Source organism: Microcaecilia unicolor, chromosome 5 (assembly GCF_901765095.1).
Source record: "Microcaecilia unicolor chromosome 5, aMicUni1.1, whole genome shotgun sequence".
In the NCBI taxonomy this organism is placed as follows: Eukaryota; Metazoa; Chordata; class Amphibia; order Gymnophiona; family Siphonopidae; genus Microcaecilia; species Microcaecilia unicolor.
In genome coordinates this window covers 350654554-350671321 of record NC_044035.1, presented here as the reverse complement: position 1 = coordinate 350671321, position 16768 = coordinate 350654554, and the positions used below count along the sequence as shown (strand labels likewise).

The window sequence follows — 16768 nt, the reverse complement described above, 5'->3', positions numbered from 1 at the left end:
TCTGAACAGACTGAGGCCACATATAAGGAGGGAGAAACAGAGAAAGCCTTCTCTGCCCACTCCTGGAGATCTAAAGGAGATTTTTTATGAGCAGAAGGGGCAGCAAGGCGAGAACCTGAAGCAACTTACAGTTAATGTGGTCTCCACACACAGGAGCAGGAGACAAGTATTAAGCAAGTAAGCAGACCCAGGGGGTGGAGGGCACACGTGGGGGGGGGGGGGGGGGTCTGAGGAGTGCTTGCTCCGAGCCCGACTTTGTCTCTTGGTAGCCCTGCTGGCAAGGACTGGGCATCTCTGCCAGCAAAAGCAAGATTTACGTCACAGTGAGGAGGAGGAAATGAATTGCCCTCCCCCCCAGTCCACCCCCCAAAATCCAATGCTGGCTATGCCCCTGGACTAGATAGTCTTTATCTGCCTTCATTTTTCTCTGTTTCTATGATTAGAAATAGGTGATGGTACAACTAGTAATTTCTGGTCTGCTGAACATAAACAGCATGAAAGAGCTTAAACAGGTCAGATTTACAATGTCAGATCTCATGCTGCTTCGATAAAGAGAGAAACAATGGGACATGCGACAGGATATAGGAGACCTTTTTCCTATCTGCCTGCTTATGACAGGAAACAACTGAAAACAAATATTTGCAACTGGAGGGTCAATACCTTTTTTTTCTATTGGAAGCAAGTTCTAAAAATTGAATCTTTTCCCACAACAGACTGTTGAAGACTCCCAACTTAAATCCCAGATGACTTTTAATAATCCAAATTGTTCCCTCTGAAGTTTCTAGGTTGGGTGGGGAGGGGTTATTTGCAGACCTTTCTTGCTGTTTTGTAATGATGACTGTTTAACTGGGTTTTTTTTTATTAATTATGATGATTAGAATGTTATCATGATCAAAATAAAAATATTTCAGCACAAAAATATAATCTTTTTTTTTTCAGACTGCAGTATCATTTTGGGGCTGGTTCAATGACTCAGTACAGTGCCATGTGTTTCCACAAATATTAAAATCTCACTATAAGGATTATTATTATCGGAGCAGTCTTAAGGAGAAATGCATATGAGATGCACTATATGGGGCTATGTGCTGAGGTAAATTCTCCCTTTTCTCTTACTATGGGTCTCATTTGCTAAAGCTTTTTCTTTTCAGTGTCTATGGAGAAACAAATTTTAGTAAATCTGGCCCTGAGAAACACAAAGTAGATACCCACAAGACATGGCTGATATTTGCTCTGTTTATTTAACAATACGTGTATTAATGTCATCCATAAATCATTAATTTAATAAAGGTCAGGAGGAATGGAGTCTCATAAGCCTTCCCCCCTGGTTATCATGTTCCAATTAAAAACCTAGATATGAAAGCTAGCAATCCCTTCAGGGAGGTAGAGATGGGGTATTATTTAAAGTAGGATGGAGCTTTAGTGTAGATTTCCCAGCACCTTTATATTACAACTGTGATTCACCTTCCTGCTTTTGAATCAGTCTATTTCACTCTTCCTGGAGGCCAGGGCTGGCCCTGCATCTAATGGATTAGGTGTCTGCCTAGAGCAGGAGCATTTAGGGGGTGGCAATGCAGCAGGAGACCATCTTCTAAGATCCCCTTCCTTACCCCAGTGTCATATCCAGCATGCCCCTACCACCATTGCTGCTAATGCACCTAATCCTGGCCACTTCCAAAGTACTGAATTCTGGCGCAGGGCCTGGCAGTAGAGGCCCATGCTCAAGCATTGTCCCCTACCTCCCCCCCCCCAACAGGAAGTCCTTTGTTGACAGGACAGCAGGCGGTGCCAGCACTTGAGCATGGACCCTACTACTACTAACTACTACTACTTAACATTTCTAGAGCGCTACTAGGGTTAGGCAGCGCTGTACAAATTAACAATAAGGACGGTCCCTGCTCGGAAGAGCTTACAGTCTAAAGGACGAAATGTCAAGTTGGGGTAGATAAGTTTTCTGAGAGGAGGTGTAGTGATTAGGTGCCGAAGGCGACAATGAAGAGGTGGGCTTTGAGCATTGATTTGAAGATGGGTAGGGAGGGGGCACGGCGTATGGGCTCAGGGAGTTTGTTCCAGGCATGGGGTGAGGCGAGACAGAAGGGACGGAGCCTGGAGTTGGAGGTGGTGGAGAAGGGTACTGAAAGGAGGGATTTGCATGGACCCCTACTGAAAAGGCTCCAGGCTGCCATATAGCACTTTGAAAGTGTCTGGGAAGAGATAATACTGCAGCAGCAGCAGGACTGGGGAGTATGCTGGACACAGGAACAGCATAAGGAAGGGGAGATGAGATGCTGGACTAGGAAGGGAGAGGAAAGAGGAATGCTGGATAAGGAAGGGGAGATGAGATGCACTAGGAAGGGAGAGGAAAGAGGAATGCTGAACTGGGGGACAGGAGACACTAGATTGAGGAGAGGAAGGGGAGATGCTGGACCTGAGGAAGGATAGGGAGGGGAGATACTGGCTATCTGGGGGAGAGAGAGGATTAGAGAAGAAATGCTGGACGGGGTGGGGAGTAGGGAGGAGAAAGAGAGATGAGTTGCTGGACCTGAGGGAAGACAGGATGAGGAGATGCTAGACTACATGGGGTAGGGCCCTAAACTGCCTACGGGGTCAGGAGGGACATGGAAGAAGGTTCACCTAGGGCATCGGATACCTTCGGGCCGACCCTGTTGATATCAAGCACAGCAAAGCTTATACTCCCACTTCTTAATTTACACAGAATTCATACTGGAAAGATCAGTGTTCTTAATCAGCGTTAATGGGAACCTGGTTTTCCATTTGCCTGTAGGTACAAACTCTGTTTGTAAACATGGGGTAAAAAGAGCTATGGTCGCTTTACTCATACTACCCCTCTCCTCAAGACCCTTCACTGGCTCCCTATCTGTTTTCGCATCCTGTTCAAACTTCTTCTACTAACCTATAAATGTACTCACTCTGCTGCTCCCCAGTATCTCTCCACACTCGTCCTTCCCTACACCCCTTCCCGTGCACTCCGCTCCATGGATAAATCCTTCTTATCTGTTCCCTTCTCCACTACTGCCAACTCCAGACTTCGCGCCTTCTGTCTCGCTGCACCCTACGCCTGGAATAAACTTCCTGAGCCCCTACGTCTTGCCCCATCCTTGGCCACCTTTAAATCTAGACTGAAAGCCCACCTCTTTAACATTGCTTTTGACTCGTAACCACTTGTAACCACTCGCCTCCACCTACCCTCCTCTCCTCCTTCCCGTCCACATTAATTGATTTGATTTGCTTACTTTATTTATTTTTTGTCTATTAGATTGTAAGCTCTTTGAGCAGGGACTGTCTTTCTTCTATGTTTGTGCAGCGCTGCGTACGCCTTGTAGCGCTATAGAAATGCTAAATAGTAGTAGTAGTAGTACTATGCTAATTCCTTGGTTTCCCTGCTGGAATAATCAGTCCCTAATAAAACTATGTATGACAACCATCTTAGTTCCAATAGTTTGATTAAAGTTTACCACAGTAGCAAACATCAGCAGCTGTTCATAGCCTAGTGCTATATGAGTGTTGTGGGAAGCTACTGCTTCAGACATTATAAAGACACTTAAATTATAGTGTTTGAAACTCTAACCGTATGTGTGACATGGTTGGATAATATACTGTTACTGTTGTTTACCCCACTTTGCACATCTTTAGGGGTAATTTTATCAACCATGATCCATAAGTACAAAAGAAAACAGCTCTTATAAAACAGTGTATGGCAAGACTATATCTAGTTTTACACAATGTGTGCACAAGTTTCTCTGGGGAGATAGTTTGGCCATAGCAGGGTGAGTTTACACCCACTGGGGGTAATTCTATAAAGGGTGCCAAAAGTTAGGTGCCGGGATGCAGCACGCTAAGGGGTCCTTTTACTAAGCTGTGGTAAAAAGTGGCCTGTGGTAGTGTGGGTGCATGTTTTTGGTGAGCGCTGGGCTATTTTTTACTGTGGGGGAAAAAATGCTTTTTTTTTTTGTTAATGGGGGCAGTAAATGGCTGTGTGTTATAATCAGTACATTTTTTCCAGAGAAAAAGGTGCCGGTACTCAAATGCCAGGCCACCCTTCAGGGGTTGGGGTGATCACTAAGGGACCCACCCCACAATAGCCAGGCCCCCTGCAACCAGTCACAGAATCTATGACAAGGCAGAATTGGTGTGTAGATAGGGTTACCATATGGCTCCAGAAAAAGGAGGACGGATTGAGCCAACCGGGTAACCCTATGTGTAGAACCTGAGCTCTTTCATTAAAACTTCGGTACCATGGTTAATAATAAGAATGTATGTCAGTGGTGTCCCTGTTAAACATGCTATTAATATGGTACAGTAAGTTGTATTGTCCAACTTGTCATCAATAAAAATCGTTGAAACATAAAACTTCGGTACCATGGGTCAATTTTAGCAGACAATCTTGTTGGGCAGACTGGATGGACCGTGCAGGTCTTTTTCTGCCGTCATCTACTATGTTACTATGTTATGTAATGGAAAAGGTGCCGGTACTCAGTACCCCCCAAGTACCCCCTCAAAAAAAGCCCTGGTTATAATTAAAAGTAGAACCCGGCTATCTACTGCCTGAGCCCTTACCGCCAACCTTTGGCCTAGCAGTAAGGGCTCATGTGTTACTCAAGAAGTAATCATGCAGCAGGTGCCAACTTCAGAATTACTGCTGGGCACCCGTGGTACCGCAACGGTAGTGCCGCTTTGGCAGGCACTTCCAGCGCGTTAGCTCTACCACTGCTTTGTAAAAGGGCCACTGGTTCTATAATGGTATCTATACACCCAGATTCCATTATGTAACAAATATGATTTCTTTCAATAGCCAAGGTGATCATATTAAAGTGAATACTTTCCGTGCAAGGAACATCAGAGCTGCCAAGTTACCCATTCCAGAAGGGAAATTTTTTTTTTTTTTTGCCAATCCTGGTTTTAAAAACTTACATCCCACAGCAGTATGGGATTTGTAGTCCTTAAACCCACCAACTGAAATCAGTGCTGGAAATCTCACACTGGCCTAAAATCTCTCTCTCTCTCCTGGAACACAATAACTTGGAAGTTCTGTAAAGTATGTACTACTACTACTACTACTATTGAGCATTTCTATAGCGCTACAAGGCATACGCAGCGCTGCAAATATGTAACAAATATTTATTGCTTTCAATAGCCAAAGTGATCATATTAAAGTGAATATTTTCAGTGTAAGGGTCAAGCATTTTCACAGTGTACATACTGAATATGCATGAGATAGATTTGCACGACTATGTTCCAGGGGCGTAGCTACTATGGGGCCATGGGGGCCTGGGCCCCTATAGATTTGGCCCTGGACCCCCCCTGACGACGACCCTCTCATCTCCCCCTCCCGCCGCCAACCCGCCGTCGCCTACCTTTGCTGGCAGGGGACCCCAACCCCCGCCAGCCGAAGTCTTCTTCCTTCGTTTGGTTTCCGAGTCTGACGTCCTGCACCCAACGTATAATTAAACTCTGAAATTCGTTGCCGGAGAAAGTGGTGAAGGCGGTTAGCTTAGCAGAGTTTAAAAAGGGGTTGGACGGTTTCCTAAAGGACAAGTCCATAAACCGCTACTAAACGGACTTGGAAATATCCAAAATCCCAGGAATAACATGTATAGAATGTTTGTATGTTTGGGAAGCTGGCCAGGTGCCCTTGGCCTGGATTGGCCGCTGTCGTGGACAGGATGCTGGGCTCGATGGACCCTCGGTCTTGTCCCAGTGTGGCATTACTTATGTACTTATGAGGGTGTCTGAAATCTCACACTGGCCTAAAATCTCTCTCTCTCCTGGAACACAATAACTTGGAAGTTCTGTAAAGTATGTAACAAATATTTATTGCTTTCAATAGCCAAAGTGATCATATTAAAGTGAATATTTTCAGTGTAAGGGTCAAGCATTTTCACAGTGTACATACTGAATATGCATGAGATAGATTTGCACGACTATGTTCCAGGGGCGTAGCTACTATGGGGCCACGGGGGCCTGGGCCCCTATAGATTTGGCCCTGGACCCCCCTGACGACGACCCTCTCATCTCCCCCTCCCGCCGCCAACCCGCCGTCGCCTACCTTTGCTGGCAGGGGACCCCAACCCCCGCCAGCCGAAGTCTTCTTCCTTCGTTTGGTTTCCGAGTCTGACATCCTGCACCCAACGTATAATTAAACTCTGGAATTCGTTGCCGGAGAAAGTGGTGAAGGCGGTTAGCTTAGCAGAGTTTAAAAAGGGGTTGGACGGTTTCCTAAAGGACAAGTCCATAAACCGCTACTAAATGGACTTGGGAAAAATGCACAATTCCGGGAATAACATGTCTAGAATGTTTGTACGTTTGGGAAGCTCGCCAGGTGCCCTTGGCCTGCATTGGCCGCTGTCGTGGACGGGATGCTGGGCTCGATGGACCCTTGGTCTTTTCCCAGTGTGGCATTACTTATGTACTTATGAGGGTGTCTGAAATCTCACACTGGCCTAAAATCTCTCTCTCTCCTGGAACACAATAACTTGGAAGTTCTGTAAAGTATTTACTACTACTACTACTACTATTTAGCATTTCTATAGCGCTACAAGGCATACGCAGCGCTGCAAATATGTAACAAATATTTATTGCTTTCAATAGCCAAAGTGATCATATTAAAGTGAATATTTTCAGTGTAAGGGTCAAGCATTTTCACAGTGTACATACTGAATATGCATGAGATAGATTTGCACGACTATGTTCCAGGGGCGTAGCTACTATGGGGCCACGGGGGCCTGGGCCCCTATAGATTTGGCCCTGGACCCCCCTGACGACGACCCTCTCATCTCCCCCTCCCGCCGCCAACCCGCCGTCGCCTACCTTTGCTGGCAGGGGACCCCAACCCCCGCCAGCCGAAGTCTTCTTCCTTCGTTTGGTTTCCGAGTCTGACGTCCTGCACCCAACGTATAATTAAACTCTGGAATTCGTTGCCGGAGAAAGTGGTGAAGGCGGTTAGCTTAGCAGAGTTTAAAAAGGGGTTGGACGGTTTCGTAAAGGACAAGTCCATAAACCGCTACTAAACGGACTTGGAAATATCCAAAATCCCAGGAATAACATGTATAGAATGTTTGTACGTTTGGGAAGCTGGCCAGGTGCCCTTGGCCTGGATTGGCCGCTGTCGTGGACAGGATGCTGGGCTCGATGGACCCTCGGTCTTGTCCCAGTGTGGCATTACTTATGTACTTATGAGGGTGTCTGAAATCTCACACTGGCCTAAAATCTCTCTCTCTCCTGGAACACAATAACTTGGAAGTTCTGTAAAGTATGTAACAAATATTTATTGCTTTCAATAGCCAAAGTGATCATATTAAAGTGAATATTTTCAGTGTAAGGGTCAAGCATTTTCACAGTGTATACACACTGAATATGCATGAGATAGATTTGCACGACTATGTTCCAGGGACATAGCTACTATGGGGCCACGGGGGCCTGGGCCCCTATAGATTTGGCCCTGGACCCCCCCTGACGACGACCCTCTCATCTCCCCCTCCCGCCGCCAACCCGCCGTCGCCTACCTTTGCTGGCAGGGGACCCCAACCCCCGCCAGCCGAAGTCTTCTTCCTTCGTTTGGTTTCCGAGTCTGACGTCCTGCACCCAACGTATAATTAAACTCTGGAATTCGTTGCCGGAGAAAGTGGTGAAGGCGGTTAGCTTAGCAGAGTTTAAAAAGGGGTTGGACGGTTTCCTAAAGGACAAGTCCATAAACTGCTACTAAATGGACTTGGGAAAAATGCACAATTCCGGGAATAACATGTCTAGAATGTTTGTACGTTTGGGAAGCTCGCCAGGTGCCCTTGGCCTGCATTGGCCGCTGTCGTGGACGGGATGCTGGCATAGGCGCCCTGTATAAGAGGCTTGGGGAGGCTAAGCCTCCCCAGCCCAATTGTGGACTTCCGCTTGTGATGCAGCCCACCCTCCCCACCCCGCGCATTTTGACCTTTTATTTCCGTGGCAGCAACGTCAATGAAGAAAAAGACTACAGGCTCACCGCCGGCTTCTCCCTTCTCTCTGCACACAGTGTCCCGCCTTCTGCGGTGATGCATTTCCTGTTTCCGCGAGGGCGGGACACTGTGTGCAGAGAGAAGGCAGAAGCTGGCGGCGAGCCTCTAGTGTCTTTTTCTTCATTGACGTCGCTGCCATGGAGTGTATGGAGGTAAGCTCCGCCCCCTTTAGCCTCCCCAAACAGTTGGGCTACCGACCATCTATGGATGCTGGGCTCGATGGACCCTTGGTCTTTTCCCAGTGTGGCATTACTTATGTACTTATGTAAGTTGGTGGTGGTGGTGCTGGCGGCAGCGGGGGGGTGTTGGCAATGGGGGGGGGGGGGGGCTAAAATGTGCGCCCAAACCTGGGGCTCTGGACCCCCCCCTCCTGTCGAAGTCTGGCTATGCCACTGCTATGTTCAGAGCTGCCAAATACCCATTTTGGCCGCCGGTCCTGGCTTTAAAAACTTACATCCCAAATTGGTGCTGCAGGTCCCATAACACTCCAGGATGAGGTTGGCAAAAATCCAGGACTGGCCAAGAATGGGTAACTTGGCAGCTCTGTACATTTCTCATGCATGTTCATAGGAGATGGCCTGGAAGTCCCAAGTATTGAAGTGTGTGTTCCCAGCTCCCAGTCTGTAGCACGGTGCGCCCCCTCCTGTCTGGGGTTGTTAGGGGGTGGGGGAGGGGAGCCTTTTAAAGGGCCAGGAGGAGGACTGCAGACCCTTCCCACCGGGCACTTACCTGGAAAGAATCAGGTTCATCGCAGTCGAAGGTGTGTGTGTGGTGGAGGGGGAGGAGAGGGGGGTGGTACGCACAGTGTTTTAGCGAGGGTGAGAGAGAGAGAGAGAGGGGCCACACGACGGTGGCCTCGGGTAGCGCGGTCCTGCTCGGTTGCTATGGAAACGCCTCCACTCAGCGGAGCGCGACTTCCGGGTCTGGGCGGAGTTGTCCTCGGTTACCATGGCAGCAGGGAGGGCGCGCGTCGGCTGCCCGCTTGGCAGGTGCTGTGGAAGGTGGCGGCGCGCGCCTGTTGCAGCAGGTGTGCTCGGCAGCTGAGGTGGTGACGTCGAGCTTTGCTTTCTCGCGCCGCCCTCTGGTGCGCACCTGCTCACGCTTGCACGTGAAACAACTACAAGTAGCCTCTTGTGGCAGGCGGGTCAAGGAGGTTTAATAATCAGGAGTGCAAGTGTGATGATGAGCCTATTTAGTTAGTACATTGTAAGGAAGGAAGCCAATAGGAGACTGTGATAGCCACTCTGCATAAAAGTGCCTTCCTTTGAAGGAAGTCAAATCTGATGGTGTTAAAAGGGTTTATTTCAGAGCTGTGCTTGTTATACTAGATTTATGAGAAGATCTAGAAGGAAGTAAGCGGGTTTCCTGTTTTAATGTGATTAAAGCATTAGACTGACTGATATCTTAGTCCTGTAACACTTGTAAATCTTCAGGTGGGGTTGTGAAGTAAGGGACCTGTGCAGAGTTTTAATTACAATTTAGATTTATCCAGGAAATGACTTGAGTTTTGGGAAGGAGTTGCCACATATCATAAACCCCCATACATTACAAGATCGAACCAAAGCAGTTATCAGGCCTGGCTTAATCTTGATCACATCCCTCTGCCAGACACAGAGATAAATTCCACTTGATTCTAAGCACAAATAAGACACTTAAAATGTATTATGAGAGAGGGGAAAATGAGGAGAGATTTCGTGGTGGCTGTGAAGTTTATCAATAGAAATCAAACAAAATAAAACATGGAGAAGAAAATAAGATGATACCTTTTTTATTGGACATAACTTAATACATTTCTTGATTAGCTTTCGAAGGTTGCCCTTCTTCGTCAGATCGGAAATAAGCAAATGTGTTGGCAAGTAGTATATATAAGAGAAACATCAAAGCATCACTTTGACAGTCTGACAGAGTGGGAGGGTGAGGGTATGCATGGGGACGTCAAAGCATTTCATTGATATTCTAACAGGATGGGTGTTGGTAGGTGAGAGGAGGGTAATAAACAGAGAAATACAACTTTATGGTTTAAAATGGGTTAGAAAACCCAGATCCTTATTAAGTCCTGTTTGTTGTGTGGGTCTTACGTTCCTGTATTGTTTTAAAATTACCTTTCAGTATTCTTACTATGAAATCACGGGTGCAGTGTTCTGGTCTTGTGAAGTGTTGGCCCACAGGGGTGGAGGCTTGACTGGCACCGGCTATTTTCATGTGATGTCTGTGCAGATTGAATCTTGTCTTAAGCATCTGGCCTGTTTCTCCAATATAGCATCCTTCGTTCCATTTTTTACACTGAATGATATATACCACATTGGAAGATGAGCATGTAAAATAGTCCTTTATGTTGAATATTTTTCCTTTGTGAATGACTGTGGGGTCTTGTGAAATGTTTTGGCATAGTTTGCAGCTGGCTGTGTTACACGGAAACGTGCCCTTTTCTTTTTCCGTCTGTGTTGGGAGTTTACTTCTGATCAGCTTGTGTTTTAAATTTGGTGGCTGTCGGAAGGCCAGCACTGGTGGGGATGGGAATATCTCTTTCAGTAATTCATCTTCCTGAAGTAGTGGCTGTAGGTCTCTTATGATTATTCCTCAGTAGTGGCTGTGGAAATTACTGAATGCAGCACTCGTGGGCATGTATGACAGTGTAAACATTCCATTGCTTGGTGCTCTCTGTAGGGGCACTTACCCGCCTGTATTTTTAAATTTTACATACACCTGAAACTTTCAGCTTTTTGCACAAGCAATAAAGTAGGGTAAGAATCTGCACGAGGGATAAGCAAACCATGAGCCTGTTGTGCATTAGTAATGGTGACAGCAAGGGTCAGGGCTCTGAACTGAGGATACTCCTTTATTTATTATTATTATTATTATTTATTGCATTTGTATCCCATGTTTTCCCACCTCTTTGCAGGCTCAATGTGGCTTACAATACATCATGGATAATGGAAATAGGAAGAGAATATACATTTGGTTTACAGAAGGAAATACATGATATTGGTATAGCAGAAGACGTTATAAGACATATCTGGATATATTTGGAGATTTTTACATGTGCTGATCTTTGTGGTATATCTTGTCAAAGAGATAAGTCTTCAGTAATTTGCTGGCCTTTGGCTAAAATTGAAAATAAGAATAGCCATATTAGGTCCATAAAGCCCTGTATCCTGCTTCCAACAGTGGCCAATCCAGGTCACAAGTACCTGGCAGAATCCCAAATAGTAGCAAGATTCCATGCTACCAATCCCGGGGCAAGCAGTGGCTTCCCCATGTCTGTCTCAATATCAAACTATGGACTTTTCCTCCAGGATCTTGTCCAAACCTCTTTTTAACCCAGATGTGCTAACCGCTGTTACCACATCCTGCAGCAATGAGTTCCACAGTTTAACTATTCTTCGAGTGAAAGAATATTTCAGTATTTCCATGTGACTTCATTGAGTGTCCCCTGGTCTCTGTACTTTTTGAAAGAGTGAAAAATTTATTCACTTTTACCCGTTGTGCTTCACTCAGTATTTTGTAGACCTCAATCATATCCCCCTTCAGCCATCTCTTTTCCAAGCTGAAGAACCCTAATGTCTTTAACCTTTCCTCTTTAGCTTGTACAATATGAGGGGTTGATAACACCCTGACAAGTGACCTCATTAGGGATTCCTCAGCCAAAGCAGAACGATTCAATCAGTTATAAAAAAAATGATAGCAGCTGTTGTGAGGAGAATATTGACTGAAACCTGCTTTTTTTATGCAGCAACAGAAGCACAGGGCTCAAACTATCACTTAAGGAACCCTTTGACCCTGTTTAGAGGACTCAATGTCCATGGCACTGCCCTAATAACAGTATCAGTAGGGTTAAGAATGCTTGTTCCTCCTAATTGCTCCTCTTGAGCATTTTAGGAGGATATAGACTGGATTCTCCCCGGGGGGGGGGGGGGGCAGAAGAAGGGGTGGAGAGTCCTGTACATAAGTAATGCCATACTGGGAAAAGACCAAAGGTCAATCGAGCCCAGCTTCCTGTCCCCAACAGCGGCCAATCCAGGTCAAGGGCACCTGGCAAGCTTACCAAACGTACAAACATTTTATACATGTTATTCCCAAAATTGTGGATTTTTCCCAAGTCCATTTAGTAGCGGTCTATGGACTTGTCCTTTAGGAAACCGTCCAACCCCTTTTTAAACTCTGCCAAGCTAACTGCCTTCACTACGTTCTCCAGCAACGAATTCCAGAGTTTAATTACGCGTTGGGTGAAGAAACATTTTCTCCGATTTGTTTTAAATTTACTACATTGTAGTTTCATCGCATGCCCCCTAGTCCTAGTATTTTTGGAAAGCGTGAACAGACGCTTCACATCCACCTGTTCCACTCCACTCATTATTTTATATACCTCTATCATGTCTCCCCTCAGCCGTCTCTTCTCCAAGCTGTATAGCCCTAGCCTCCTTAGTCTTTCTTCATAGGGAAGTCGTCCCATCCCCGCTATCATTTTCGTCGCCCTGAGCCTGCACCTTTTCCAATTCTACTATATCTTTCTTGAGATGCGGTGACCAGAATTGAACACAATACTCAAGGTGCGGTCGCACCATGGAGCGATACAATGGCAAATAATAGGGAGAAAGCTTCTGTATCATAGGAGATGCTGCTGGATATCCAACATAGGATTTTTCTGGATATCCTTTAGATGCCCACTGTCTCCTTGGCAGACCAGAGGGCTGCAGATGCTTCATTACTGGTGGCAGAGACGTAGACTCCTGGGCTAGGGGAGCAGCTGCGATCCTGACACCCACTCGGAAGTCATTTACAATCTTGGCAGCCACACACCATTGCTTCAATTAAAGCTGCAATGGCTCAAAGCCCACATGCGCACCCAGGAATGAACTGCCAGGGCCTAGCAAGCTGCTTTCCTCTGGCTGAAATTGAACTCCCCATTCCCCATATTCCACAAAGGTTCTGCTAATAGCAGCAGGGGTGGCTTTGTTTTGAGTATTCACATGGCTTAGTATTGATTTTATTTTTTTTTTTTTCAGAGTAAGAACATGCAGGAAGAAGTTCCCATTATGCACTATCTGAAAACTCAGCGTGCCGAGTCAGTTCGATAATTCAAGTTCTGGTTGTGGGCTGCTTATTTTGGGTTTTCTCAGGACTAGACAATTAATTGCAGAGTCAATGTGCCAGTTTTGATTAGAGTGAGGAGGAGGGCAATGGCTATCTACTACCACTATTTAGCATTTATATAGCGCTACAAAGCATACACAGCGCTGCACAAACATAGAAGAAAGACAGTCCCTGCTCAAAGAGCTATGTAATAAAAGTGAGCCAAGTATAGGACAATCAAGCCATTGTGACATCACTGATGAGGTTGGCTCTTATTGGTGGCCTGAGGCATTATGACATCACAATATCACCTCTGATTACAAGAGACTACTACTACTACTATTTAGCATTTCTATAGCGCTACAAGGCGTACGCAGCGCTGCACAAACATAGAAGAAAGACAGTCCCTGCTCAAAGAGCTTACAATCTAAAAGACAAAAAATAAAGTAATCAAATCAATTAATGTGAACAGGAAGGAAGAGAGGAGGGTAGGTGGAGGCGAGTGGTTACAAGTGGTTACGAGTCAAAAGCAATGTTAAAGAGGTGGGCTTTCAGTCTAGATTTAAAGGTGGCCAAGGATGGGGCAAGACGTAGGGGCTCAGGAAGTTTATTCCAGGCGTAGGGTGCAGCGAGACAGAAGGCGCGAAGTCTGGAGTTGGCAGTAGTGGAGAAGGGAACAGATAAGAAGGATTTATCCATGGAGCGGAGTGCACGGGAAGGGGTGTAGGGAAGGACGAGTGTGGAGAGATACTGGGAAGCAACAGAGTGAGTACATTTATAGGTTAGTAGAAGAAGTTTGAACAGGATGCGAAAACGGATAGGGAGCCAGTGAAGCGACTTGAGGAGAGGGGTAGTATGAGTAAAGCGACCCTGGCGGAAGACGAGACAGGCAGCAGAGTTTTGAACCGATTGGAGAGGGGACAGGTGATTAAGTGGGAGGCCAGCAAGAAGCAGATTGCAGTAGTCTAAACGAGAGGTGACAAGGGTGTGGATGAGGGTTTTGGTAGAGTGCTCGGAAAGAAAGGGGCGGATTTTACGGATGTTGTAAAGAAAGAAACGACAGGTCTTGGCGATCTGCTGGATATGAGTAGAGAAGGAGAGAGAGGAGTCAAAGATGACCCCAAGATTACGAGCTGAAGAGACAGGGAGAATGAGAGAGCCATCAACAGAAATAGAAAACGATGGGAGCGGGGAGGTGGGTTTGGGGGGAAAAATGAGAAGCTCGGTTTTGGTCATGTTTAATTTCAGGTGGCGTTGAGACATCCAGACAGCAATGTCAGACAAGCACGCTGATACTTTGGTTTGGATGCAAGGTGAGATATCAGGGGTAGATAGGTAGAACTGCAGAGTTCACCTGTTGCCAAACTTCTGAGTTTCTCCCTTATGTGGTGTGAAGCCTTGCCCAGCACATCCCAGATTGCACTGGGCAGGGCTGGGTGCCACCATTTTCCAGGCAACACGGATGGAAGAGGAGGGAGGCCACCTCCCTCCTCCATCTGAAGGTAGGAGGTGGGGAAGGGCCGCTAGATGACCAAGTGGGAGGGGGTTGACCCACAGCCCACTGGGCCACCAGGGACATCTGAAGGATACTGGGGAGAGGTTAGAGGGGTAGGAAACCCACCAGATCTCCAGTCCCCCCTGAACCTGTGCTGGGGGGGGTCGGGTTGGGGTTCCTGTGGGGGGCTGCTGCATTGGGGGGAATGGGGGCCTGCTAGCATGCAAATGCATGCTGGACAGGGCTCACTATTCCTCCCCAATGGTTTGCAAACCCTAATTGATCATTGGGGATGAATAGGTTTAGCATGCATTTGCATGCTACTTGTGCTAAGAGCCCTGTTTTGCATGCAAGTTGTGTTCAGAGCCCGTGAGCGCGTTGTTTCACGCACTTGGGGGGCTCTAATCATGGGGCGGTAGCAAACGCAGGCGCTAGTATGGCGCTAACAGCCTCTAGCGCCTGCGTTTGCTTCTGATCATCGGCCCATGAGTGCACAGCTTCTAATACTAATGTAATGCCAATGTTTGCTTGCCAATGTAGTAAGTAAACTATATGCAAATTCAGTGTGCACAGAACTTGCACACTAATCAGGGTGAGCACATAAGTACATAAGTAATGCCACACTGGGAATAGACCAAGGGTCCATCGAGCCCAGCATCCTGTCCACAACAGCGGCCAATCCAGGCCAAGGGCACCTGGCAAACTTCCCAAACGTACAAACATTCTATACATGTTAGTCCCAGAATTGTGGATTTTTCCCAAGTCCATTTAGTAGCGGTTTATGCACTTGTCCTTTAGGAAAACGTCTAACCCCTTTTTAAACTCTGCTAAGCTAACCGCCTTCACCACGTTCTCTGGCAACGAATTCCAGAGTTTAATTATGCAGAGGCCGCTCTGGAAACCCTGAAATTCAATATTGGTGCCTGGACTTGGCCTGGCATTGACTTTCCAGGTTTAATGCTGACAACAGTCAGCAAAACGCCTGTCGCCACCAGCTGAAATCAGGTCCATTGGTATCACCAAATGTTTATGTGCAAGAAATCAGTGTGTCTGATATTTATTCATAGACTAACATTCTAGCACAAGCGCAGATGTGGCCTGACACTTTCGTTTTGCCCAGACATGTGCAGAGTGCCAGCTGCCCTTAGCACAGATCCTTGTGCACATGTGCCCAGCAGGATTTCTGTGATTAATGTATGGGTTCTGCATGCTTTGATTTTACATATGATTAGCTTACTGCATTGGCGTGGAATATTTTCTTGGTAAGTCCACGTAGAAGCTGTGAGCTCAGCCACTGGCACGTGGCTTTTACCACTCAGCTTTCTGCATCAGCTCGTGTCCCTGTGGTTCCGAGGATCCAGCCATTATGGAGGAGGGGAGGCAAAGGTCTGTCTTTTAAACGAGGTAAGGTTTCGTAAGATTTTTTTTACAAAGGATTGTGTATTCAAGGGCTATTTCAGCACTACCTTAGTAGTGATTCTTTTATCTTCTTAGGGAAAAGTCTATCATTGTCTGGAATCAGGGCCGTGCCTAGGGTCTCTGGCGCCCCCCTGCAGACTATCAGTTGGCGGCGGCGGCCCCCCCCCCCCCCTCCCGTGAAAATGATCGCTCACCACTTGCCACACTGACAGGAATTGTCAGCAATATTCTTAGAAACAAATTGCTATACATTGCAAAGTAAGATAGCAGATGTAAATTCTCAAAGTGGACATATTCCAAACACTAAAATGAAAATAAAATGATTATTTTTCTACCTTTGTTGTCTGGTGACTTTCTTTTTCTGATCATGCTGGCCCAGTATCTGATTCTGCTGCTATCTGTCCTCTTAACTCCGTTTCCAGGGCTTCCTTTCCATTTATTTCTTTCCTTTCCTCCTTTCTTCTTCATTTCTGGTCCTCAGCTTCTGCCTATTTTCTTCATCCATGTGCAGTTTTTCTCCTCTCTTCCTTTTCCCTCATTTCATCTCCTTCATCTCTCTTCCCTCCCCTCTATGTCCAGCAATTTCTCCTCTCTCCCTGAGCCCTGCCCTCCCAATCCATGCCCATCCATGCTCCTCTGTCCCCTGCCCCCTCCATTCATCCTTTTCCAGCAATTCCCCTCTCTCCCTGAGCCCTGCCCTCCCAATCCATGCCCATCCATGCTCCTCTGTCCCCTGCCCCCTCCATTCATCCCTTTCCAGCAATTCCCCTCTCTC

The 16768-nt window shown here is 46.6% G+C and overlaps 1 protein-coding gene across 2 annotated transcripts in view; it reads right to left on the bottom strand.

Moving 5' to 3' along the window:
• Nucleotides 1-8920, bottom strand: part of FAM92B (family with sequence similarity 92 member B) — a 68730-nt gene extending 59810 nt beyond the window's left edge. For both annotated transcript variants that reach the window (XM_030202707.1, XM_030202708.1), the window contains exon 1: nucleotides 8736-8920. In XM_030202707.1, coding sequence (XP_030058567.1) covers nucleotides 8736-8755 — 20 coding nt within the window. In that variant the 5' untranslated portion in view covers nucleotides 8756-8920. The remainder of the gene's footprint in view (nucleotides 1-8735) is intronic.
• Nucleotides 8921-16768: the final 7848 nt, after the last annotated feature.